Raw genomic sequence first — 25,686 nt, 5'->3', positions numbered from 1 at the left:
GACGTCATCTACATTGAAACCATGTGTCGTTTACAGGGCTGACAGGTGTAGGCCTACCTTTAATGCGGCGTATATTGTCCCTTGATTATGGCTTGTATCGTTATTTTTCGCGACTGCTTCCCGAGTCAAAGGGAAGGTAAAAAATAGAAACATTCTGGATCAACTCGCGCTGCCTCATCATGATCCACTGGGCTGACAGCGACATTACGAATCCTACTATGGTAAAGGCTGGTTTATTAATATTCATTATGAGCCAAGCCCTCGCCACTACAGATAAAAAACGTTCGCTGGAAGGTCGCTAAGAAACGTCAACATGGCGTATTTAATATTCATAACCAAAAGCGTTTTGCCATAGTATGCTTCGTAATTTAACTAGCTGCAAAATGCATGTAACGTTACAACAGACCGCAGAGCGCGTGGCGCATTATCATTGTTTACTTTCTCAACTCTTGTATTCCTATACAGCTGACAGACATGCCTAGAAATTGTTTTGTTTATTTGGTCCAAGATGGTGAATCAATTTGAAAATATCTTCCATGAACTGATTTTTAATCTTTTAATATCAATAAATATTCGAGAATTATGTTGGGGACCCATAAATTTCATTGTGCATATTATTATTATTATTATTATTATTATTATTATTATTATTATTATTATTATTATAAAAATGTAGTATTTTTCATGCACTGCTTTTGTGTGTATTGCCAATATTGTTACAAAGCATGCCAAAGCACTTTGGAATTGAATTAAACTGACTGGAGATCTGTATCATAGAACAGAGATTTCTGAAGGGCAAACTCTAGATGGCAGTCGGTCCTAATTTTACATGAGGGTATATAATTATTCATTCAGAATGTACATTTGTGTTCCACTGTAGCAAGTGATGATCTCTTTGAAAATGATCTTTTAGAGAGAAAAAACTTTTTTTTATTTCATTTTTATAAGAAAATATTGTGTAATATAGCTCTCAGTCTGCTAGCCTAATGGAAGATTTTAGTGTTTCCATCAAAACATAAAAACCCTTTGAGATGGTCAATGCAAATATCTGACGTATAAATGTATGGCAAGTTAATTGAAGTAAATGAATCGCATGTTCCTACCTTTCTTTTTTTAATGAGACGTAGCTAAAATAATTGCATAAAATTCCAGAAGAAATGTGAAAAGTGAAAGACCAGTTAAAACAGTGCACACAATCTCTAAATACATTCTATAATTCTATATACATTTTAAAATATTCTATAAAATAGAGCATATATAAAATAAAATAAAAGTTAAATACAATTGTGGTTTCAATAGTAGGACTTTTGTTTTGAAATGTGGTCGAACGCGTATATATCCGGAAATGGAATCTTGAAATAAGAGCGCGAAAGCAACGAAATGACAACGCGAGTTAGAATGGCTGAGAATGGTGCACAGGTACATGACAGATCAGTTCACATTAAAGCTTTAAGAAAACTCGCTCATAAATTTTAACGCATGCTTGAGTTTAAAACCGGCTGAAAGCATGGCAACATGTACTATTCCTGTATAATAGATTAATTCGAATGATCAGCACAGTTTTCAGCTAACGTTAACTTGAATCTTTGTTGGTGTGAAAGTAAATCTAAGTTCATGCATTATGTTTGAATGTGGTCGTGTAAACACCAGTGTTTGTGTTTTTCTAGCTGGTAAGCAGACTTGAGGGGCGACAGTCATTGAGGGACATTGAACCCAATATATTTCCTCTCGACGTCGGTCCAGGTCAAGGTGCAGTAAAATCAGACCCTGAATGTTTTAAATTGGAATTTTTAATATTATCCATAACACAAAAGGGAAAGCACATTAGTCAAACACCAGTTAATGAAACATAAATACCTAAACGATATCAATACTTTTCACTAATATAATATATGTTGCCATATGTCCTCTGCATTGTATTAACATGAGAGATGCCTGTTAAAAAAAATATACATAGACATCATGAAACGTCAAATTGGTTCTGAGAAGTGAAGAGTTCTTCAACCATGGTCCATATAAGGTATAAATACAAATAGGTGGCAGTTAAGAAGATATATGATGTAATATTTCTGGAAATACCCCCATATTTTGTGTGTGTGTGTGTGTGTGTGTGTGTGTGTGTGTGTGTGTGTGTGTGTGTGATAATATTTAATGGTAATATACACTCGCTGGCCATTTTATTAGGTACACCTTGCTTGCTAGTACTGGTTGGACTCACTTTTGCCTTTAGAACTGCCTTAATTCTTTGTGGTGAATGCTGCCTTCACATGTTATCAGAAATGTCCTATTTCCCACTTCTGAAGTCATTATTACGAGCTCATCGCATTCGAATTTTGACTTCAGAAAGCATTCATGTCCAGTTTTGTACACTATGTATTACATACTACATTAAATACTACATTGAATACTAGACAGAACTAGTATTTACGATAATACAGATACCATGTGAAGGCAGCATTAGATTCAAAAAGGTGCTGGAAAAATTCCTCAGAGATTTTGGTCCATACTGACATGATGGCATCACGCAGTTGCACATCCTTGATGCTAATCTCCCGTGAGTTTCCTGATAAGGCGAATAAGACACTGTCTCTTGCTATGAGGACTGTCAAAATAGCTGAAAAGCTTAGGTTGGGTAAGTGTGCTATCTGGAAACCGTTGTTGTTGTTATTTCAAATCACCTAAACAAACACGCCCCTACCCCAAAAAGGGTCTCTGCCCTATTTTGATAGCTCCGCCCCACACATATGTAACCCAGGCAACAACTATGGTAGAATCTGTGTTTTACAAACAAGCGGCAATCTCCCGCGATCTCTCTTGATGCCAATAAGGAAGTAATGTAAACTGCAATTCATCGACTGGCCACTAGGGACAGGCTCCAGGAGGGAGCAGAATCTCATTGAGCCCCATGTTAAAAATTCCTCATTTTACAGCAGAAAAAAAACATGTTTACAGCCTGGTACATATTGTGGTTTTGGCCTATACGGTTAATCTTGACCTTCATGACAACTGTGAGGAGGGTGAATTTTTTTAAAACTCATTCGTTTACGTTATATAAAGCCTTAAAGTTCTGCATAATTAAGAGCGTGGTTACTTTGAGTGACAGGTGGATAGCCATTAATCCGCCGTCTATAGTCATTGCGTCACCCAAGCTCCGTCCACATCCCGCCTTTCTGCCCTTTTTCTGTTATCCGGGAGTGACGCGCGATGACTCGCTCGCAAGATGGCAACGGCCAGAGCCATAGAGAAAGAGAGTTGCGACAACGGAAGTTCAAAACGCTTGATAGTGACGTAATTAATGTAGACCTCGAATAGTTCCAGGAAGTGCTTTGGCGGGCAATTCAAATTGTCAGTCACAGTGACAGAACTGAGATTTTTGGTAATTAATAGTCAATAAATGCATTGATGAAAAAAAAAAAAAACAAGTAGAATAATTTTCTCTAATTTCATAACGATAGATGAAACGTAATTAAGATGTGCTGATAATTTAAAATCTTCCTGATTAAACATCTTACCTTTTAAAAGTGTATCACGAATGGTCTGTTCTGCTGTAACACAATGGCGTGGCTTCTACTTCCAGGAATTATTGAGAGTCTCCACGAGCCGCCATTGCTGTAAAAAAAAAAAAAAACGTTCCATTGGAGTCTATGGAGTTGTCGCAACCATGTCTCTATATGGGTCTGGCAACGGCCAGCTCGACCCTACTTTACGCTTCAGAGCGGCTTATCTGAATTCTATGGGTGAAGTCACAGACATTACGTCCATATTTTTTTTAACCATCTATGGTTACAAATCCAGGTTGAATATTGAATAAAAAGTCACCCCTTCCATCACAAAAACTCAAACCGTTCTTATGAACAACTCGATGGTACACAATCATGACAGTCCAATTAACGAATGTATTACAATTATGACACGATTAGAGTTATAACGATCACAAAAACACAAACCGTTCTCATGACAACTCGATATTACACAAGCGCGATAGTCCAGCTAACGAAATATTACATATTAAGGGTTATACAGATCATGAAAAGAGGAAACAAACATATATTAGGAGTATAGTATCTTACTTGTTGGACACATTTTGTGAGCTGACGCTTGAAACTGACAGTGAGGAGTTTTAGACGCTCTATACGGTGTGGAAATGAACGGGTCTTTATCATCGCTGAAGTGAGTGACAATACGATTGAAAATGAACAAACATGACACACGAGCATATTCAAGAAAAAGCCAGCATATATTAGTTCTCGGCAAATGTCCATTATTATGTGTGTTGTGTGTTTTGAATAATGATGTGCACTGAGTGCTCTCTTCTCACCCTTTATTAGTAGACATGCCCCTTACCTGCTGATTGGCTACAAGTTTATTGCATTTGGCACGAGAAATAACAATCACCCCACTTTTAACTTAATTTACAAGTCATAACTTTAGTTGGTGTCCTGAGGCCACAAAAATGATTAAAACGATGACGATGGCCAACTAAAGTTTAGTTTCGTTACAATTCATAAAGATTCAAAACCATAGGCCGTAAAAAAATATGGACGACGCAACATCATCCATTTCCGCTTGCCAGATTTTAAGCTTTCAGGCGGCCTGCACGGCGCTGACATCTTGGGACCGAGTCTGCGCAGTAGAGATTTCGGGACCGGAGTTGCGCAGTAGGAAGTAGAACAGGAAGTACTGCTGCGATATCAAAAGCCCGCCCACACCCTCACAGTTGCAGAACAATTAATTATGTTGGTGTGAAATAAACAGTTATGGAAATGTAGAAATTAAAGCTAAAGCTCCAATCAGCTCCCAAAAATCCAGAAAAAAGTCTGTTAGTGCCTCAGTGACAACTTCACTCAGAGAAGTCGATCTCAGCTGTCAATCATGACGTCACACCCTGTTTTTATAGCATCAAATAACTAAGTAAAAGCTGCAGGCTTGATTCAAACGGTTATGAATCAGCGTATTGATTCATGATTTGGATCATGAATCAGTTAACTAGCTAGCCATCTAAATATCAGCCTGTTAGCATTGTTTGAAAACATTGTCATACGGTATAACCAAAAGTGTCATTCGATAATACTGAAATTTGGATATACCGAATGACCTACTGGTTGTACCGAATGACAGCAATGTATGTTGGTCATATTTGTACATATGTGGAATAAATAAATACCACATTTTATTAATGGCAAATGTGCAGAATAGAATCTTGCATCATTCTGACTGAATTCTACCTTTGCAGATGCCTTTATCAAAAAAAGGGGCTCACTACTGGGAAATGATCAGTGCTGATCCTGTTAAAAAAAGAGATACTTGCCAAAAGAAGAGAAAGATATAATTTGTTTTAAATTCATATTATATAATTATTATTATTATTATTATTATTATTATTATTATTATGTGCACTAGCAACAATTTAGAGCACCCTAGCAACTGATCCATAGACTGCCATTAAAAGAGATCAAAAGGAGTATATTTGAATATAAATGTCATAGAAACGTGAGGGTGGGCTTGTTCGACCCAGCAGCAAGCAGCCAATCACCTTCAACACTTCCTAGCCATGCCCTAACAATTATTGTTGAGCTCCCTAGCAACCCAAACCCAAAGAGGAATATCTTAAAATCTGAATGTCATAGAAGCATTGTGGTTGCTTTATATCACAGGTCTCTAAACACAGTCCTGTAGAGTTTAGCTCCAACCCCAATTAAACACACCAGAACCAACAAGTTCTCCTGACTCCTGTAGCCAACTTCTAAAGCTAGGAACACACCAAGCCGACGCCGATCAACTAGTGGCGACGAAAGCAAACTGCTGAGTCGGCTCACGTTGCCTCACGTCGGCAGCGTCTTGGGTCCAAAGCGGTCCAAAGTTGCCCTGACACACCAAGCCGACGCTCGACATCAGACGGCCAATAGCGCGTCCGTTCTGCGCCTGCGTTAGAGGAAATACCTTTCCGTCCCAGCTGGTGGCAGTAGTCTGTTTTCGTTATTCGAAGCGGGAAACCGGAAGAGCTATAAAGATATCAGCTGTCGTTTTCGTTTCCCCACACAGACGGATTCGTGCATTTCAGAACGTTGCAAATGGCATTGCCGTTGTCAGCCCTTGGTCTTTTACTTGTGGAAGAGGAAAGGTAGAAGCGGACGCCAAAAATACGAGGAACGCTCACTAAATGGGTGAAACCATGGATACCCGAAGTCAAAATGTGAAACCATAGATTATTACACTTGTTCACCTATCAATGAACCATAACAATAACAGGGCATAGCTCAAACAACACCCTGCAAATTGGCTCATTCAGATGCATTGTGGAAGTTAATGTGACACAATCTGAACAATGGCCACTTATAAGGATTGTTAAAATAAATATATGTGTATGACGCATTCTGATTTACAGTAAATTATGTTTGTGACAATGCTTGGTGCTAGTTCAATGAATTATGACAGAATTTGTATATATATTTTCATTGGAAACATGCCTATGGTGACATTTCTTCAAAATGATATCATGCTGCTTCATGCACATCACATAACAGCAGTTTGGAAATGAAATCTCCAGTGGCACAGAAATGTTAATGAAAATAATGTAACACTCAACCATACACTGAACTTAACTGACAGTAACCATGCTAACTATTAATTTACATATATTGCACTTTGATAACATTGTATTGTGGAAGTAACATTATAAAAATATGTCTCTATTAATTGAAAATCTATTTATTCTTAAATTAAAACATCAATATAGATGTGTTTATTTACCCTGCTAGTTAGATGTCAAATAGCAAAATAAGGGTTAGAATTCTGCATCATCTTGTTTTGTGATCCTTTTTTACATAAAGAACTGTGAATGCAAGTACCCAAAGTCAAAGTTTTTTATTTTCCAATGTTCAGTACAATGGGCACAAATAGCTATATAGAGAATAGCTATAAAAGTAGCTATATGTGTAGATTCAGCCAAGGGTGTACTGGGCCGTAGCTCAGCCGTAATGAAGCTGGGCTCCTCACGGGTGCCAATCCAGGTGTCACTGTTGGTACCATCTGAGGGTAAACAGGATTCACTTTCAGACAAAGGTTCCTTAAAGAAACAATCAAAATGTGAACAATGTGATACAATAGATTCTTACACTTGTTCACCAATAACCCATAACAATAACAGGGCATAGCTAAAACAATACCCTGCAAATTGGCTAAATGGATCTATTCAGATGCACATTGTGGAAGTTGATTTGTTGAATTACTTGTAAATAGACCCATCTGAACATTCATTGGCCACTTTACCAAAAGCAAAATGTTCATTTGTTCAAATGGAAAGAAAAAATAAATAAAATAAATTACACACACATATATATATATATATATATATATATATATATATATATATATATATATATATATATATATATATAATATTTATATGTATATGTATATATATATTTATATGTATGTATGTGTATATATATATATATATATATATATATATATATATATATATATACATACACACACATATATATATATATAATATTTATATGTATATGTATATATATATTTATATGTATGTATGTGTATATATATATATATATATATATATATATATATATATATATATATATATATATATATATATATATATATATATATATATATATACACATACATACACACACATATATATATATATATATATGTGTGTGTGTGTGTGTGTGTGTACCCTGATAGTGTTAGATTTGAGGTGCACTCCTTCCTTTTTGTGTGAGGTTCTAGAAACTGCAGGTGGGTCTTCTGAGCTCCAGAACTTCCTGAGGGTCCATGTTTCTTGTAACACATGTACTGGGTTCGCAATGAATCCCACCGCTTCTTGAGCTCTTTCTCTGAGGGACAATAAAAATAAAAAAAACATTACGCTGAGTTATGTCAATTTCATGGCTATTGTAATGTTCATTTTTGTTCTACTTTTAACTGGATGTATTCTGGATGACAGCATTTTTTTTACAGTCGCTAGAACACATTTCTCAATACATTTAGGTCACTTTTGCAAAACTCTCCACACAGTTAGTACAACCGAAATATATGAGGGCTAAACTGTGGATTTATCATTGCTTTTGGACATAAAGACATGCATTAAGTGTTTTGATATCTTTAGTGCATTTTGAATGTGAAATTAACTGCTGTGCAAAGATGAAAGTTGCACACAACAATCTAACATGCAGTTTTTTTAAAAAAATATGGACTACTGAAGAAGAAAAAACTATTGCAAAAAAGGAAATCTTACCTGACATGACAAGTTAATTTGCGATCTCACGCCACAGTTCCGCTTTCGCCACACAGTTGACATAACGTTAACATTTTCCCGTAGTGTGATACTAAGCTGGCCTTTGCTGGATCATGCTGATCAGTTTGTCTTCACTTGCCTCGGTCTACACAGCCATATATATTAACATGTGTTAACATGTATTGGAATGAGGAATATAATCAAATGAGACGACACCTTTCTTTTACTGTCTATGGAGGAGACAGGCGTTCTGTGTTCCATCTTGACTCTGTCGTTTACTTGCTTCGTCACTTCCGTTTTATTTTCTCGTGCACTGGTTCGCTAGCTGAACAGCAAATCAGAACGATCATATGTCCCGACTGCCCGACATGCGGCGACGCCGATTTAACATGTCGAATCGGCTGAAAAACAGCCGACAAGGACCAACGCCAGCCGACGGCGTGGAACTGTGTGGAACACACCAAGGAAACTTAGTTGGCCGACGCACAAAAACTGCCCGACGGCCGACCGTCGGCTTGGTGTGTTCTGGCCTTAAGGCCTAGTAAAACACTTGCCGTGTCCCAATTCGCAAGCTATCCATCCTACATGCATAGTATCTGAAAATAGTATTAGTATGTCCCAAATCGTAGTATGTTGAGAAGAGTATTCTATTCCCGGACTTTTGTAATGATACTTTTGGCCATTAAATTTAGCATGCATCATTATATATTTAAACTGCAAACACATGAGGAAAGAGTCTGCATTAAAGACCCACGACAGATCAATGTGCGACTCCAATAATTAGTTAAATTAAATTGAATGTGGAGGATTTGAACTGTGACGATGATTGACAGGGCAGTTTATACAGTAAAAGGATACGTAACTAAGCAACAGAGCTGTCCGTTAAAGATGATGAAGTAGTATGTCCCAAAGCTTGCATACTCTTCTGCTACACACTCAAAAGTATTCTGTTTGCACCAAATTCTGACTCTACCATCTGAATGTCTCAACAGAAATCGAGGCTCATCAGTCCAGGCAACATTTTTCCAGTCTTCAACTGTCCAATTTTAGTGAGCTTGTGCAAATTATAGCCTCATTTTCTATTTACAAAAGTGGAGATGAGTGGTTCCCAGTGGGGTCTTCTGTTGTTGTACCACATCCGCCTCAAGGTTGTGCGTGTTGTGCCTTCAAAAATGCTTTGCTGCACACCTCAGTTGTAACGAGTGGTTATTTCAGTCAAAGTTGCTCTTCTATCAGCTTAAATCAGTCATCCCATTCTCCTCTAACCTATAGCATCGACAAAGCATTTCCGCCCACAGGATTGCCACATACTGGATGTTTTTCCCTTTTCACACCATTCTTTGTAGACCCTAGAAATAGTTGTGCGTAAAAATCCCAGTAACTGAGCAGATTGTGAAATATTTAGGCCGGCCCGTCTGGCACCAACAACCATGCCACACTCAAAATTGCTTAAATCATATTTTCCCATTCTGACATTTATTTTGGAGTTCAGGAGATTGTCTTGACCAGGACCACACCCCTTAATGCATTAAAGCAACTGCCATGTGATTTGTTGATTAGATAATTGCATTAATGAGAAATTAAACAGGTGTTCTTAATAATCCTTTAGATGCGTGTATATTACCAATAAAATTAGCCTTTGTAGCTTTTTGTGACAGTCATTCGGTATAACCAGCCTTGGTCATTTGGTAAAACCAATATGGTTTAAATTAAATAATATTGTTTTTTAATAACTAAAGGAAAGTAAAATAATATATTTTACCCTTTTCACATTTTCCTGTCCAATGTTTTACTTGAATATGTTGGAGGTTTCTGAGTGTCTTATAAAATCATTACATTAATGAGATCAGTGATAATTTTATTTTATATTTCTTCCATGTTACACACTATATACTATCTCAACATCAATGTCAAATCAGGTTTGTTCATGAATAATTATCTGCAGATTAATAATTTAAAACATATTCATGGTTAAACCAAATTACTTTTTTGGTGACAAATTGTGTCCATCTTATAAAAAAAAGACAAAAGCTGTATAAATTCATTGTAAAAACCACACAATCTCATTGAAAACACTTAGTTAAACAAAAAAATGGTTTCAAAATTAATTATATCACCATTATAGTATTTTACACTTTTAAAAACCTTATTCGTTATTTACCCAATTTTATTTTACCAGGGTAGTGAGGTGCTACACTATATTGCCAAATTTTTGAGAAGAACTCTGTGTAGTCCAGTTCCTCCACACCAAACTCGCTCATCTATGTCTTTATGGACCTTGTTTTGTGAACTGGTGCACAGTCATGTTGGAACAGGAAGGGGCCTTCCCCAAACTGTTCCCACAAAGTTGGGAGCATGAAATTGTCCAAAATATCTTGGTATTCTGAAGCATTGAGTTCCTTTCAATGGAACTAAGGGGCCAATCTCAGCCCCTGAAAAACAACCCCACACCATAATCACCCCTACACCAAACTTTGCACAATGCCGTCACAATGGCACAATGTGGGATATTCATATTGAGTTTTATTATATTATTAATGTAGACGTATTAAATGTATTTAAGAGGTAATGGAACATATTTACAGTATTTTTGTGATTAAGCTATAGCATTTGTGCATTCACTCTAAATGTATTTAGGCTACTGTTTTCTTTTTTTAAAACAAATTATATAGAAACCACATATACAGTAATTTTATCAGTCAGGCAAGTACTGTTCTCCTTGCAACCGCCAAACCCAAACGGGTCCATTGAATTGCCAGACAGATAAGCGCGATTCGTCACTCCAGAGAACACGTCTCCAGTGCTCTAGAGTCCAGTGGTGGTGTGCTTTATACCCCTGCATCCAGTGCTTTGGATTACGCATGGGGATGTAAAGCTTGGATGCAGCTGCTCGACCATGGAACCCCATTCCATGAAGCTCTCTACACACTGTTATTGAGCTAATCTGAAGGCCACACAAAGTTTTGGGTCTGTAGTTATTGACTGCAGAAAATTGGCGATTTCTGTGCAAGGTGCACATCAGCATGCATGAGCATACCACTTAGTGGCTGAGTTCCCAGTTGCTTCCATTTTGTTATAATAGCACTAACAGTTGACCGTGGAATATTTACTAGTGAGGAAATTTCATGAATAGACTTATTGCACACGTGGCAACCTATAAAGTTACCACGCTTGAATTCACTGAGCTCCTGAGAGTGACCCATTCTTTCACAAATGATTGTAGAAGCAGTTTGCTTAGGTGCTCATAAAATCCTATAGGCATGCAGACTGCTTCTAATAACACTTTTGGCCATGGAAGTGAACACCTGAATTCAATGATTTAGAGGGGTGTCCCAATACTTACATGCAATATAGTGTGTATGTGTGGTTTTAACGAGAGACCAATGGTTATTTTTAGTTAAACTCAAACAATTTTACCATATAAAAATTAGGTTTATTAAATTTTTTATAGATGTTACCATTTTTGAACATAAATTTACATCTGCATCCTAACTGAAGCTACTTCTGTCAACTCAAGCTACTGTCAAATGTGCATTTCTATTCTAAGAGACAAAACATGTAATGTTATTAATTTTGCAGCCTGCACTGCAAAGATACGCAACATTAAAGGCAGGCAACACAAACCTGTTTCATTAATTAAGATATTTATTTTGTTAGGAGAACATTTCTAGAAAAGTGTTTTTCATGTTCTGACAGAGTAGTTTAAAACCACAATTAACTTTAACTTTATCCTGAATAAATAGGATAATTTATTGTAAATTTCTTTTTTAATTTGAGATTATTTGCATTCACAAACCGCTATATTACATACTAAAAGAAATGTAAAATACTACAAGCGTAATGTGCATTTTAAATCTCAATTTATTTCTACATCCGTACAGGTGATGTTGTGGAGTTTCATGGCATGGAGGGCGCAGGTAAGACAGAAACCTTGTACCACCTGATCATCCGCTGCATCATGCCAGTGCAGAATGGAGGTCTGGAGGTCGGGGTGGTCTTCATTGACACAGACTACCACTTTGACATGCTGCGCTTAGTGAGCACTCTTGAGGGACGTTTGGCCAAAGACTTAAAGGAGGGTGACGACTCTGAAAACGAACCCGAGGAGAGGGTACGTTCATGTCTGCGCAGGTTGTCTGTAGTGCACTGCAACAGCTCAGTACAGCTTCTCCTAACCCTGCACTACCTCGAAAGCACTTTCTCCAGTCAGTCCTCCCCCGGCCTGCTGGTCATCGACAGCATCTCTGCATTCTACTGGGTGGACAGATTCAATGGCGGCGAGAGCACTGTTTGTCAGGAGGCTAACCTAAGAAAGTGTGCCGAGTTGCTGGACAGACTCCGCAAAAACTATGGCATCGTGATATTCGCCACCACTCATGCCATCATGAGGAACTATGGATCTGATCCAGGGGTGTCAGATGTGCCCGGCTCATCATCATCATCATCTCGCAGGTGGAGGTCAGCTGAAAGCGCTACAGACTTTGACAAACCCTACCTGTGCAGAGTATGGCAGAGAATAGTAACTCACAGGATGCTGTTCACTAAAAGTCATGTGTCAAAGGACCACAAGCAGGTTTTCTCCACAGCATGTACCAGCATAATGACCAAAGGTGTCAAAAGGTGCTCATTTCATGTCATGGAAGACGGTATTAAATTTGTATGTGACAAGTGAGCATGTACTGAAACTCTCAGCACAGGACACTTGCACTTTTGGGTTGTCTCACAATTATGAGGGCAACTTGGCGAAAACAAAATGTCCTAAAAATGTCCACTTATTTTCTGTCCGTGTGTTTAATGAGCAAGGCAATCCTTTTTTAATTTCCTTTCTAAACTACAATTAAAGACATTATTTCTATGGATGGTTAATACAGAAAGCAACTTTGATTTAAGGTTTAGTTGTGATTAATGGCTAATGAAGACCTTACTGTACCTTTCCTGGAAAAAATAAAACATACATTTATTTATCCTGTGCAATAAATACATTTATATTTCCTAGTGTTTGCTAAGTAAATCATAAATAGTCTATTAATCGTGTATGTATGCATTAGTGTACTAATAATGTTATGGATTTGAACACACCCCTAATTCTTAAAGTCGACATAAAACTGAAGTTGCAATAGTATCTTCCCTACTGAGAGCTTCTTGTGAACAAGAAATAATAGGGTGGGACTTGATTTTGTTATTCTGAAATTGATTGGATGGTTGAATCATGGTTTGCTATAGAGTGGTGCAGGTATGACATCACTTTGTAGGCCAAAACAGGGAAGTGAGTTAGCATGTTAGCACTTGTGGTGCTAACATGCTAATCGTCCTAAAGTCAATGTTTTTTTATGGTATAGGTTAAATAGCTGATATAAGGTCTGTGGTGAACACAAGCTCAAGACACTTTAACATTTTATTCAAAGACATAAAATACATCAGTATTAACCCACTTGTTAAGTTGTTGTACATCTTAAAAAAGGCTTTTGCTAACAAGTGGCTAAATGGCACTTCAGTTGTTCATTTGTGAAAATTATCTTGATGGCTAAAACGTGTAATTATCTAGCCTGACAAGCCAGACCAACATCAAGATGTTTGGTCTGGAAACTCACCATTGACAGGGCTCAATCCGAGGGGCGGGATAAACGGTTGTCTTTCAAACTCCCTCTGCACGCAATAGGATAGCGCTACAACCAACCAGAGCATAGAAGGTAAAGCAGAGCTCGTTGATAGATTAAACTTTCGTCGTATCCAGTCAGCAAAACTCCGAACACATCTTCCCTTTTTAAGAATGACTTCAGGGCCGTTCTTTTCTCAGAGAAAAGCTCAACTCCAAGTCTTCCAGAGTCGCGGCCAAAGCTGATTCGAAAGACCGCCGTTCGCCAGTTTCTTACTAGTAGCACGCAAACGCAACTCAGCCATCATGTTAAGACTCTATACACGATGTGATTGGCCTGACCAGAGTTTGGTTTTTACAGCTCAGGGGTCTCATTTATAAAGCGTGCGTACGCACAAAACAGGGCTAGAAACGTACGTACGCCAGTTCTCACGTGAAGGTTGTGATCTATAAAAAACAAACTTGAAGGGAAAATGTGCGCACCTTTAAGCAAACTTTGAGCTGTGCGTACGCACATTCTGGAGACAGAGAATTGGCGACACAGATGGTGAAATTGTGAACTGAAGTTAGATTGTAGAAAATAAATGTGAGAAGAACGATTACCGTGTAAGAATTAATTATTGGCATTTAATTTTCACTCCATTTCATACGTTATATCCACATTATCATGAAGATTAAATCCAACAGTGTTATTTGTGCTGCTTGTTTTAGGCTATATGCATCTAGTAAAATCAACACGTAAGTGTATTACAAAATGTATTAAAATAATAAATCACTGCCTTACAGTCACATCGTCTACAATGGGAGTGCATGAGGAGATGGCGCGACTGTGATACAGAATAGCATGAAATACCCTTTTATTAGAGAACTCAACACAGTGTAAAACGAAATATTTTCCTTAATGTGGGCTACATAAATCATAAAATGTCAAATACAGTCATGAAGTACAATCAGTCCTAACTATTACGGTGTTCATTATAAAACCGCCATGAAGAAGCATGTTGTCACTATAACATTTTCGTCTTCAATTTCCCCGCACAATGATATGCATATGAGGTCATGCATACTAGTAAAACTAGGCGTAAGCTCCATATATGGTGATTTCAGGGAGGAGACAGGGTGGAGAAGCACGTACACACAATCTTATGCTGGCTGGGATTTATAAAGGGATTTTGCGCAGCTTCTGGCGTACGCATGGTTTTATAAATCTGATTTGTTTTGTGTGCGTACGCAAAATCTAGCTTTTGTACGTACGTACACTTTTAGGATGAAATAACGCAAAGTTTTATATATGAGACCCCAGAAGTGTATTGAGAGTTGCTAGACGACACACGGCAGATTAGATTTGCTGCCGCTAGGGTGCGTCTAGATTTCTAGGCTAGTAATTATCATAAACTTTTGTTGGTCACAGAGCTTGTTTTTTTGTGCATTATCCTCCTGAAAGATGCAGCATCCACCAGAGAACACATATCAACAAATTGAACATTTTCTATGATCACATCTAAATTTTTCAGCTGGCCAAATTGAATTTCTGTGAATTAAATTTCATCAATTTACGGAAATTCAATTTGGCCAACTGAAAAATTTAGATGTGGTCAGTCTCTAGAAAATTTTCAATTGGAAATCAGAGTTTTTTTTTTGTTTTGTTTTTTCCATTAAAGGGTATACCCCTTACGAAAGGAAAATATATTTACCAATATATTACTTGAAATATAATATATTGTAAATATATGGAATAATATTGATTGTATTATAAAATATGTATTCATGTACTTTTGCAAAATATACAAATGATTGCCGCTTTCAATATATTGCAAAATATAAATATTAAATCCCATATATGTGAATATATTGCCTAATGTATTGCATGATATTTTCAATGTACTGCAAAATATTTTTGTTTCGTAAGGGACATGGTCTGCAACAATGCTTGGGTAGGTGGTACATGTCAAAGTAACTTCCACATGGATGGCAGGGCCCAAGGTTTCCCAGAAGAACATTGCCCAAAGCATCACACTGCCTCCGCTGACTTGCCTTCTTCTCATAGTGCATCCTAGTGCCGTATGTTCCCCAGTTAAGCGACACACACGCACCCGGCAATCCATGTGATGTAAAAGAAAATGTGATTCATCAGACTAGGCTACCTTCTTCCATTACTCCGTTGTCCAGTTCTGATGCTCATATGCACACTGTTGGCGCTTTCGGTGGTGGACGGGTCAGCATGGGTACACTGGTCTGCAGCTATGCAGCCCCATAAGTAACAAACTGTGATGCACTGTGTATTCTGACAATTGTCTATCAGAACCAGCATTAACTTCTTGAGCAATTTTACGCTACAGTAGCTTGTCTGTTTGATCGGACCACATGGGCCAGCATTCCCCATGTGCATCAATGAGCCATGGCCGCCCATGACCCTGTTGCCGGTTCACCACTGTTTCTTCATTGGACCACCTTTGATTGATGCAGACTGGAAACAGCCCCGAAGAGCTGCAGTTTTGGAGATGTTCTGACACGTTGTCTAGCCATCACAATTTGGCCCTTGTCAAACTCACTCAAGTCCTTACGCGTGTCCATTTTCCCTGCTTCTAACACATTAACTTTGAGGAAAAAAACTGTTCACTTGCTGCCTAATATCCCACTCACTAACAGGTGATGTGATGGAGATAATCAGTGTTATTCACTTCACCTGTCCAGTGTATGTTTTCCATTGTCTCCGGACATGTAAATTATTACATTATGTAAATCTTATTTTGTCCATTAGATAGAGAAAAATACATATATTTATTTGCCCCTAGACCCTCCCCTCATGACAGAAGTGTTTGACAAAAGAGATGGATTAAAACACCATGTAAATAATGTCTCCCTTGCCTACTTCGCCTGATCCTATCTACCAAAACTTCCACAATCTTGGTTGTAGATTCAAATGTTTGTTTGTTTTTCTCCTAAACTATTTTCCCCTTCACATAATACTTTCACACTAATTTTGAGACAAGTGTGTCATCAAACTGAGGCCATGTATCCTCTCATTAACCAGCGGTGTGTGAATACAATTTACATTTAGCTTTAGCATTTCACCAGATAACAAAAAATAATAATTAGGCCAGAAATGGATTGTTTTCACTGAGGAGAAACACTTTATTCAGCATTAATTTTGTCACACCAAATAGATGTTTTGTGTACATTTAATCTAATATAATTTACTTATATTTTTGGAATGTTTTATTACTGTAAATAAGCAAAGGGCCTGATTGCTGTTTTTTTTTCTGCCATAAGTTGACTTAGTGTAATTTAAGTCTGCATGAAATGGAACCTTTTTTTCCTATTGTGACACGTCCAAGTGAAACAGCTTTTTGAACAAGAAATGTAAGGTGAGACTTGATTTTGTCTGCCGAGAATTGACTAGATTGTTGTTGTTGTTGTTGTTGGCTATTGCTATTCATTTAGTAGCCCTGACCCTTCCCATATCTTGCCCTATTCCATATGTTTCTGTTAATTTTAGGCAGCAACCCCCAATGTCATTATTCATCTTAAAGGATTAGATCACTTCATAATGAAAATCTTCTGATCATTTACTCACCCCCCCCCCCCCCCCCCCCATGACATCCAAGATGTTCATGTCTTTCTTTCTTCAATAAAAAAAGTTTTTTGAGGAAAATATTCCAGGATTTTTTATAGTACTTATATACTTAATATACCATATTAACTTAAACAATAAACAATTATATACTTTTTAACCACAAATGTTTGTCTTCACAACCGTTTTATGTAATCATGCTGGAAAGGTCACGTGTGACGTAGGGAAAAGTCGTATCCAGTGTTTACAAAGCAAACGTGCAAAGTCTAAGCTGAACGCCTTTCACAAAAAAAGGTAAAATGACAATGTCAGAGAAGAAAATGAGATTTTGAGATGAGAGTTTGAGTTTTTAGCCCTACAGCACTTCGGCCTACGTCACGCGACCATAACCTTTCCAGCGTGATTAATACGTGGCACATCGCAGAGCAGTGCAGGACAAACATTTGTGGTTAAAAAGTATATTTTATTTTATTTTTTGAAAACGCCTATTCCTCGGCTGAGATCGTGTAGAGCCCTTTGAAGCTGCATTAATTTGGTACCCCATTGAAGTCCGGTATATAGAGAAAATATGTTTTCCTCAAAAGCTTTTCGGCTAAGGAAAGAAAGACATGATCTTGGAGTAAATTATCAGGACATTTTAATTCTGAAGTGAACTACTCCTTTAAAGGTAAAAAAATGCAGGTTTCCAATTGAAGTTTTTTTTTGGTGATTGATCACATCTAAAAAAAATATGTTGGCCAAATTGAGTTTTTGGGAATTAAATTGCATCAATTCACAGAAATTCAATTTGGCCAACTGAATTTTTTTTAGATGTGATCAGTCACTAAATCTTTTTCAATTGGAGACATGAATTGATATGCAGTTGTAAGGGACTTATCTAGATGGATATCGTTGTTTTACTTAATTTAAACAAAAGTTAATTACATGTATGTGCAGAGCATGTAAATCAACCCCTTACAAATCCCTGAAGTGTTTGTTACTGAATATAATCAATTTTATTACTTGTTAAACACTTGCACCCTTTTGTAACCATTCCCATGCGCTAGCTCTCACACACACAGCATGGATCATTCAGTGAGCGGGAAAGAGGAAACGTGTTGAAGCAAAGCGATGAAAGCATCAGTGCGACACTGTCTTTCAAACACTGGTGCTTCTTTCAGGCAAAGGAGCTCATTTCCTCTTGCACCTGGACGGCTTTGGACATCTTCCCTAGAATCCTTGACCTTTAATGAGCCTCTTTTTTTTTATTAGGAGAAAAGAACACAGAAGATTACTGATATACTTCTAAAACACTGCTTTTATGTATTTTATCCCTTTATCTTGGGAATAAAACCTATTGTATTTACTTTATTTTCTATAGTTACAATGAAGGTTTTAAATATTTGAGGGCAAATTATCAACTGATTTGTAAATGGAATTCTGTGCATTTATCTGTTGAATTTTTCATTGCTGCTATGAATATTCTTTAATCATAATGAAAGCATAAACTGAATAAAATGCTAGATAGATTAGCTAGTTATGTTCATTATAATTATATATACAATAGCTGACCTGGAAATCGTTGAGTTTGTGATTACTGCACGATATTTACATTACCAAGTCAAAATAAATATGTGGAATCTATTTTTCCTCTTCCCCTTAATATTATTCTTTAGAAGTATATATTTTAGTGTGATTATCTTTTGTTTAATTTATTTACTTTGAGTAGTATGTATGCATAATAGTATATAGCACATAAGGTTGATACAGAATAATGGAAAATACAGCCTCTGTCAAAATCAAGAATGCAACTGTAACTTAAAACAGTGTACACAATATATGTAACCTATTAACAAAGAGAAAGTAAATGTTTTTAAGTAAACCTTGTACAAAAAAAAAAAAAACATAAATATATTACAATTTAGTAGGCTAGGCTTGGCTACTATCTGTGATTTACATTTAAGAAATAAGACCTGAAAAGGTTTGTTTTTGCGATAGGAAATGATCAAAGGGTCTGAGTGAAGTAATACTGCCTTCTCTATGCTGATAGGCGACATGGACTCAATCCAGCTCGATTTCCAGAATCTACTTCCGCGTTTTACCGCCCACCGCTGACGACTGAGAAGACTTTTTACCTTGAGTAGGTCCTCTTGTATCACTACGCACGGTCAGTGAGACTTTTTTAAAATGTCCTCATTTAGTTTTTAACATAAATAACTTACGTGTTTAGCACATCACACCTCATATATCCGGTTTATAGATGTTCTGTACGAGTTGCGCAATTGTAAACGGTAACACTGTCTTAAACGTTAAAGTGGGTCTATTTGTCCGTTGCCGTGACAGGCAGTGTTTCGGTCTCTCTTAAACATGGCCACCATGATGGAGTAAACGCTACAACTTTAAAATTCGTATAATCGAGGAAAACTATGCTTCTTTCATCCAAATGAGGAATGTTTCGACCTGAAATATCGTACCAAACGCTTAATCCACATGAGAGCTTTGGGAAAAGTTTCTTCTTGGATTACATTCTGAATTAAGTTGGCTGGAAGCTGGAAAGGAAAAAAGAATTGCATCAATTCCGTAAGCATTCGCTACTCTTCATCATTCCATACGCTTTCCGCCGTGATTATTTGTTTATATGTTGGTGTTTATAATTATGTTTTGTTAAAAGGCGCGCTATTTTTATGTCTGGAGTGAAAAACAAGTGTTGTTTTGGTTTTCATTGGAAAGTGGTGATAGTTGCAGCCTGTGAGAGTGTGAAGAGTAACATTGAAACATTGTAATGACAGATTGTTATAAAGTCTGGGAGCGCGCATATATCATTCCGCGGCTTTACGTCTTTAATTTGATTGAGGTCTTTAACTAATGACATAACTCCCTCACCCTTAAACGAAAGTGTTAACGTTACATTTCATACAGGACCTTAAAGGACAACGAGGAAGTAACGAGAAACATATATAACTGGGTTATAAAATAAGTTTGTATGCCGTTGGTTTTAGTTGAGAAAGTGTGGACGACGTCGTTTAGTAAACGTCACACAGAAAGTTGTTTTGTTTTCACATGGGTCCAGCCATCTTACTCGAGTCAAGATAAGAGCTGCTAGTGCTAAACTAACTAGTTTCCCTCAACCCAGGGCTAACCTACTGCTTTAACATGTTGATTGTATAACTGGGGATTCTAACTTCCTGAGTTGTGCGAGCTTTTATCAAGTTATTACGAAGTACTATGCTATTCCAGCTGTAAAGGGTTGGTTGACATGACACGCAGTGACAGCAGTGTGACGTGTTCTACGGCGTCGAAAACTATTATTTTCTAATTCGTGTGTAACGTTACTTATTGTACATAGTTTATTTGAGCTCACATTAGTTAGGACTACATGGAATATTTATATATTTTCTCGTTCTTTCAAATCTGTTTTGTCTCACCTATATTACTACTAAAGCGACCAGTTAATTTATTATGAAAGAAATATGAAAACGTAATTTTAAAAGGTAACATTTTAAATTCACTTCATACAGTTGCTATGCATTGAAATAACATTTAATTGTCATCCAGCCAAATACACTTAAAGGCACAGTATGTAAGAAATTTGGATTAAATTATCAAAAAACCACTAGAAGAGTGTTATATATTTTGTTGACTTGTGTAGGCTACTTACATCATCCCAAATGTTTCCAAGAACGTTTAAATCCAGAGATATATATATATATAAGCAATTTTATCCAGGACACGAAACATGTCCGTGTGTCACCTTTCAATGACATCATACCTGTGTTACCCTTGATTTCTGCATTTTATTTTGTAGAAAACATAGAACATTTATAATCTTTAATATATTATGCATTTTACTAGACAGGTGAGCAACTGTTTGGATATATTCACCGACAGAAAATTAATCATTGTTAAGTAGCTCAACACAGTCTTATTGTTTAAATCTCACTTTCTTGATTTACCATGAGTACCATGTTTGATCATGCCTGATATTGATCTAGCTTACTGCAGTAGGAACAAGTGTCTCATAGTAGCGGCCGAACGAATGCACAAAGTAGTATTATAACAACTTCCAACACACTCAAATAATGTATGCATAATAATAAAACAGTGCTGTGTTACCCCACATATGCATGTCTAAAAAAAAAAAAAAAAGGTTGCCTCTGACACAGTGTTGTCAAAAGACCGCAATATCAAATCGGTACTAAAATGAAAAAAATCTGACTCTGAGCACTGTTAAGCTGTAGTCGTAAACACCTCTGACTGGTCATTGTGCTCACGCGCTCATCAGGTGTGCTTCTAATAATCCCCTGTCCGTTCACGTGAGGGAGGGATTGTTTTGAAAGCGGCCGGAATAATTCTCTGACAGTTTTTTTTTTTTTTTAAATTTGAAAAACACAATGATTTATCTCTCATCCACCCATGATTGATTGATTTTTGTATTACTTTACCTGCCTGATCAGTGGATTTAAGTGCGAACCACGCACGCACACGCTCGTGTGTAAGATTCACCAGCCTGCCAACGTGCTTACATTTTGGTAGCCCGTCTGGAAAACACATAGGACGTTGGGCTCTGCGAGCCCTATCTGAACCCGAATCGCAATGAACCAACAAATAATGGATTTTCCAGCCTGTGAGCATGCTAAGGTATGTTCTGTTAGACAAATCACTTACACATAATCAATGTGATCTGTAACAATGCAATAGCTACTATCGCATATAAAAAAAAACATTTGTTTCTGCACCATTCCTGTCATATCCAATATAGAAGGCACAGCATTGTGTTTTAATCTCAATATATCTGCAAATCCAGTATCGACCTGTGTCTTGTTTACAAACAATTATCTTGCTATCTTCGGCGTGTTTATTGCTCTGTAACACGATCAGTTTAGCTCCACGAGTCTGTGGGCAGGGCTACAGAAACAGAGAGGTGGTGTTTCACCCTCTAATACGTCATTGATTTGAGAGCCTCGTTTTCTGGGCCTGGTGTCTATAAAAGCTTTTCTTTTACTAACAATGAAGTTTTCATCTCTGAAACTTACAGGATATTCTTATATTACCAAGACCTTTTACATAATAAAGGCTCAAAGGAAAGTTGATTTCTCAATTCATTACTCCTTTAAAGCTACACTGTGTAACTTTTTTAGTTTATTCTTAGCTAAAATCACTTAGTTCTTTCAAAAATATATGTGCTCATTAATGTATATTTACTTCTTTCAAGTAATAATGCATTCTCATAATTTTATAATATACCATTGAAAATACATAAGTGTTGAGGGTTCGGATGGCGGTCGCCATGTTGCTCCTCCATCTTGAAAGTACATTTGCCAAAGAGGGACATACCCGTAAATTCAAGCTTCGCTTTTCGCGTTTTAACACTCGATGGCACTGTGTCGAATGTGAAGAGGAGGATTGCTTGAGGCTGCTTTATGATGATGGAGGATCACTCTTAAGCCCCTTTCACACTGCACGTCGGACCCGCAATATTCCCGGAACATTGCCGGGTCGCCTTCTGTGTAAAAGCAACCACGTCCCGGAATTGATTACCGAATTCGACCCCGGTCGGGGACCTAGTAACATTGCGGGATTTGTATCAGAGTCGCCAAGGAAGCGGAAAAGAGAATTAAGACGGCAACGCGACAGGCAAATCAACAAGACAAAAAAGTAAATATTGGAGTGGCCTTTCCAAGATGGAAAGAGCTCATGAGGAGCAACGATTTTAAAAAGAACGCCGACATTGCCTGCTTTCTTCTCGACAGGTAATATTAATTCAGCCTATTTGTGTATATTGGAAGTTTTATTGTTGCTTGGCTAATTATATCATGGTGTGCTGTGCATAACACTAGAACGACGTCTAGGATAGTTTTCCTCGCGTCAATGATGAAAAAGTATTGTGATGAATGATGAAATTGAGAGGAGCAGAAACAATTATTTACTGGATGGTCATATACCTTTTCACCACTAGATGGGAGAAAATATCACACAGTGTAGCTTTAATGCTGCTTTTCACAGAGACCTTACACACAGATACACACACAGAGTTTGAATGCAGATGTTTATCAGTCTACCGGTCCGCCTGCTTGTGCTGTCAAACACTCCCACTTTCGAAACACTTTCAAACACTTCTGTGTGCTTTCTAACGCTGCCGTGGTTTGATCATTCTAGCCAATCACAGGCCCATCTGATGAGCGCGTGAGCACAATGGCCAGTCCGAGGTGTTTTTACGATTACAGCTCAACAGCGCTCAGAGCGTCACATTTTTTAAATTTCAGTACCGATGTGGTATTGTGGTCTGTACTTTTGACAACACTATTATGCTTCCATCTTTTGTCAGCTCGCTTTCTGATTGGGTATAGTTACCCACAGCTACAGCAAAAAAACGTGTCTGCCCCCGACACACACACACACACACACACACACACACACACACACACACACAACAGGATTCTGATCAGGGGTCCACAGATCTCAAATCATACTAATACAACAAGATGAATATTTACGATATGATATCTGTGCAGCCCCGACGTTCTTCTGAGTAGATTCAATCATTCAAGTGGAAATGAAGCAGTCAGTCATGTTTGCATTATTTAGCCTAGTAAACTGATTTACACTAAATAAAATATATATATAGCAAACATAATTAATGTGACTATTTTAAAGAAAAAATTATGTTTTGTTATAGCTTTTGGAGCAAGGGTGCCGCCATCTTGAAATACCACAGTGTGAATTCACAGGGGTGGTTTGCTCCATTGGCCAGTGAAATATTAGCATTTCTTTGCTTGTTTAACACACGGCTGTTTTGAAATGGAGGACGATGAACTTAAAGGTCCACTGAAGTGCTTTGAAACACGCCGCACTATTCAATGTGTTGACGTGATTTCCCCTGAAACGGCTCCAGCTGTTAGCAGCTCCTCCCCTTTTTTGAAACAGCCAATTGCGTTTTGTTAATATAAAGTTTGACTAGAGCACAAGAGCGGACCTTCTCTCTCTGTTTGGTAAAACCAGTTTCCTCTAACACTGTTTACCATTATAATCTCCTCCATATCGCTTTGAAATGCAGCATTCTGTGCAGAATTCAAATGGGTTGATATGTTTGTTGTCTGCGCGGACTCGTGCATATGATCCGCGCTGCGCTCTCCTGTCTGTAGTCTAAATTTAGACCAGAGCCATTGGGCTGTGTGCGCTGCTGCGGTGTGTGAAACTAACGTGAAAACAGACTTCATTCGCCTCAAATGAAAGCATATTTACACTGAATCGTTTCCTATTACATATACAGTGAGCTATGTGCCTTTCACCATGTGGAAATTAGTAAATGTGTGTTAACAACTGACCGATTTCAGCTTCGGTAGTGTTGGGGACGGGCTTTAGATTCTAGAGCGCATTCTGATTGGACAGAAGATTTGACGAGAGAGTGAAGTCTGCGATGATGTCACCCAAATCTGAGATTCGTTTTAGCGGAAGTGGGAGACTGTACATTTTGAATGCTTATATCTCCTAAATTCAAATTTTGTCACAGTTTTGGAACATACCAGCTTATTCATAAATTTAAGGCTAACACAGTCATGCTTAAAGCTAAAAAACTTAAATTTTGATTTCAGAGGACCTTTAAAAGTACTGTTGAGCCCATAATTAAGTCAAATTGCTTATGCATTTAAGTTGATATGGCGAGGGGATCGAGCAGTACTACCACTACTGGTGGAAAAAGTTTACTGGTTTGTAAAGAAGTTCCGATACCCTTTTTTCCTTCCTGATACCGATTCCGATACCTGGCCTCAGGGTATTGCCCGATGCAGAGTACTTATCCGATACCTGGGTGTTTATCTGTATACAGCTGTATACTTCTAGCCCTGTATGAATAGCTATAATTATTTTATGGTGTGCTTCAGACTTATCGCTTAATAAAACGTGAACAAATACAGACTGTATTTTTATTATCTGACATGTGTTTGACAGTAATATTATATATTTCTTAAGCAAAAAAAGAACTTCAAATGCAGCAACAAATCTAACCTCGCAAACTGAAAAAGGTATTTTAGTTTTACAATAATGTATAAAAAAAAACAAGTATTTTCCAAGTACTCACTTATACCGATTACTGATTGGACTTTGTCCATTTTCCCACCATGTCAGAGTCCATTTGTTGTGGTATCGGTAATATTTCTGATACCAGTATCGGAATCGGAACAACTCTACTGGTTCGTGTACGTCGATGCCCACCATGTCAGAGTCCATTTTCTGTTAGGAGGCTGATCTGGACCATGTATTGCCCCGTCACTTCAC

The 25,686-nt window shown here is 37.5% G+C and overlaps 3 protein-coding genes across 7 annotated transcripts in view; 2 read left to right on the top strand and 1 right to left on the bottom strand.

Annotated features, from left to right (window-relative positions):
- The window catches only part of actr3b (actin related protein 3B), a 36,354-nt gene extending 36,157 nt beyond the window's left edge, over nucleotides 1-197 (bottom strand). For 2 of the 3 annotated variants that reach the window (XM_067434993.1, XM_067434992.1), the window contains exon 1: nucleotides 58-197. The gene's annotated coding sequence lies outside the window, so the exon portion shown is untranslated. The remainder of the gene's footprint in view (nucleotides 1-57) is intronic. The other variant, XM_067434994.1, reaches the window with a different exon arrangement.
- Nucleotides 64-13,216, top strand: xrcc2 (X-ray repair complementing defective repair in Chinese hamster cells 2). 3 transcript variants are annotated; one of them, XM_067434995.1, is made up of 3 exons: nucleotides 64-221; nucleotides 1,668-1,749; nucleotides 12,145-13,216. In XM_067434995.1, exons 1-3 carry the CDS (start codon nucleotides 180-182, stop codon nucleotides 12,933-12,935), a joined length of 915 nt encoding a protein of 304 aa, XP_067291096.1. In that variant the 5' UTR covers nucleotides 64-179; the 3' UTR covers nucleotides 12,936-13,216. The 3 variants fall into 3 exon arrangements, with proteins under 3 accessions (XP_067291096.1, XP_067291098.1, XP_067291097.1); XM_067434997.1 differs by lacking the exon at nucleotides 64-221 and adding an exon at nucleotides 1,348-1,419 and having other exon boundaries at nucleotides 1,668-1,743; XM_067434996.1 differs by lacking the exon at nucleotides 64-221 and adding an exon at nucleotides 1,348-1,419.
- Nucleotides 13,217-19,755: 6,539 nt separating this feature from the next.
- Nucleotides 19,756-25,686, top strand: part of kmt2ca (lysine (K)-specific methyltransferase 2Ca) — a 196,490-nt gene continuing 190,559 nt past the window's right edge. The window contains 1 exon segment of the mRNA XM_067434810.1: nucleotides 19,756-19,992. The gene's annotated coding sequence lies outside the window, so the exon portion shown is untranslated.

The sequence above is a fragment of the Pseudorasbora parva genome, chromosome 24, assembly GCF_024679245.1.
Source record: "Pseudorasbora parva isolate DD20220531a chromosome 24, ASM2467924v1, whole genome shotgun sequence".
In the NCBI taxonomy this organism is placed as follows: domain Eukaryota; kingdom Metazoa; phylum Chordata; class Actinopteri; order Cypriniformes; family Gobionidae; genus Pseudorasbora; species Pseudorasbora parva.
The sequence above is the reverse complement of the archived record's forward strand: the minus strand, read 5'-3'. Positions and strand labels throughout refer to the sequence as shown.

Coding starts and splice junctions, on each gene's coding strand:
- xrcc2 (XM_067434995.1), top strand. CDS start 180: ATGATCCACTGGGCTGACAGCGACATTACGAATCCTACTATG. Junction 222..1,667: donor ACATTACGAATCCTACTATG/GTAAAGGCTGGT, acceptor GTGTTTTTCTAG/CTGGTAAGCAGACTTGAGGG. Junction 1,750..12,144: donor CGACGTCGGTCCAGGTCAAG/GTGCAGTAAAAT, acceptor ACATCCGTACAG/GTGATGTTGTGGAGTTTCAT.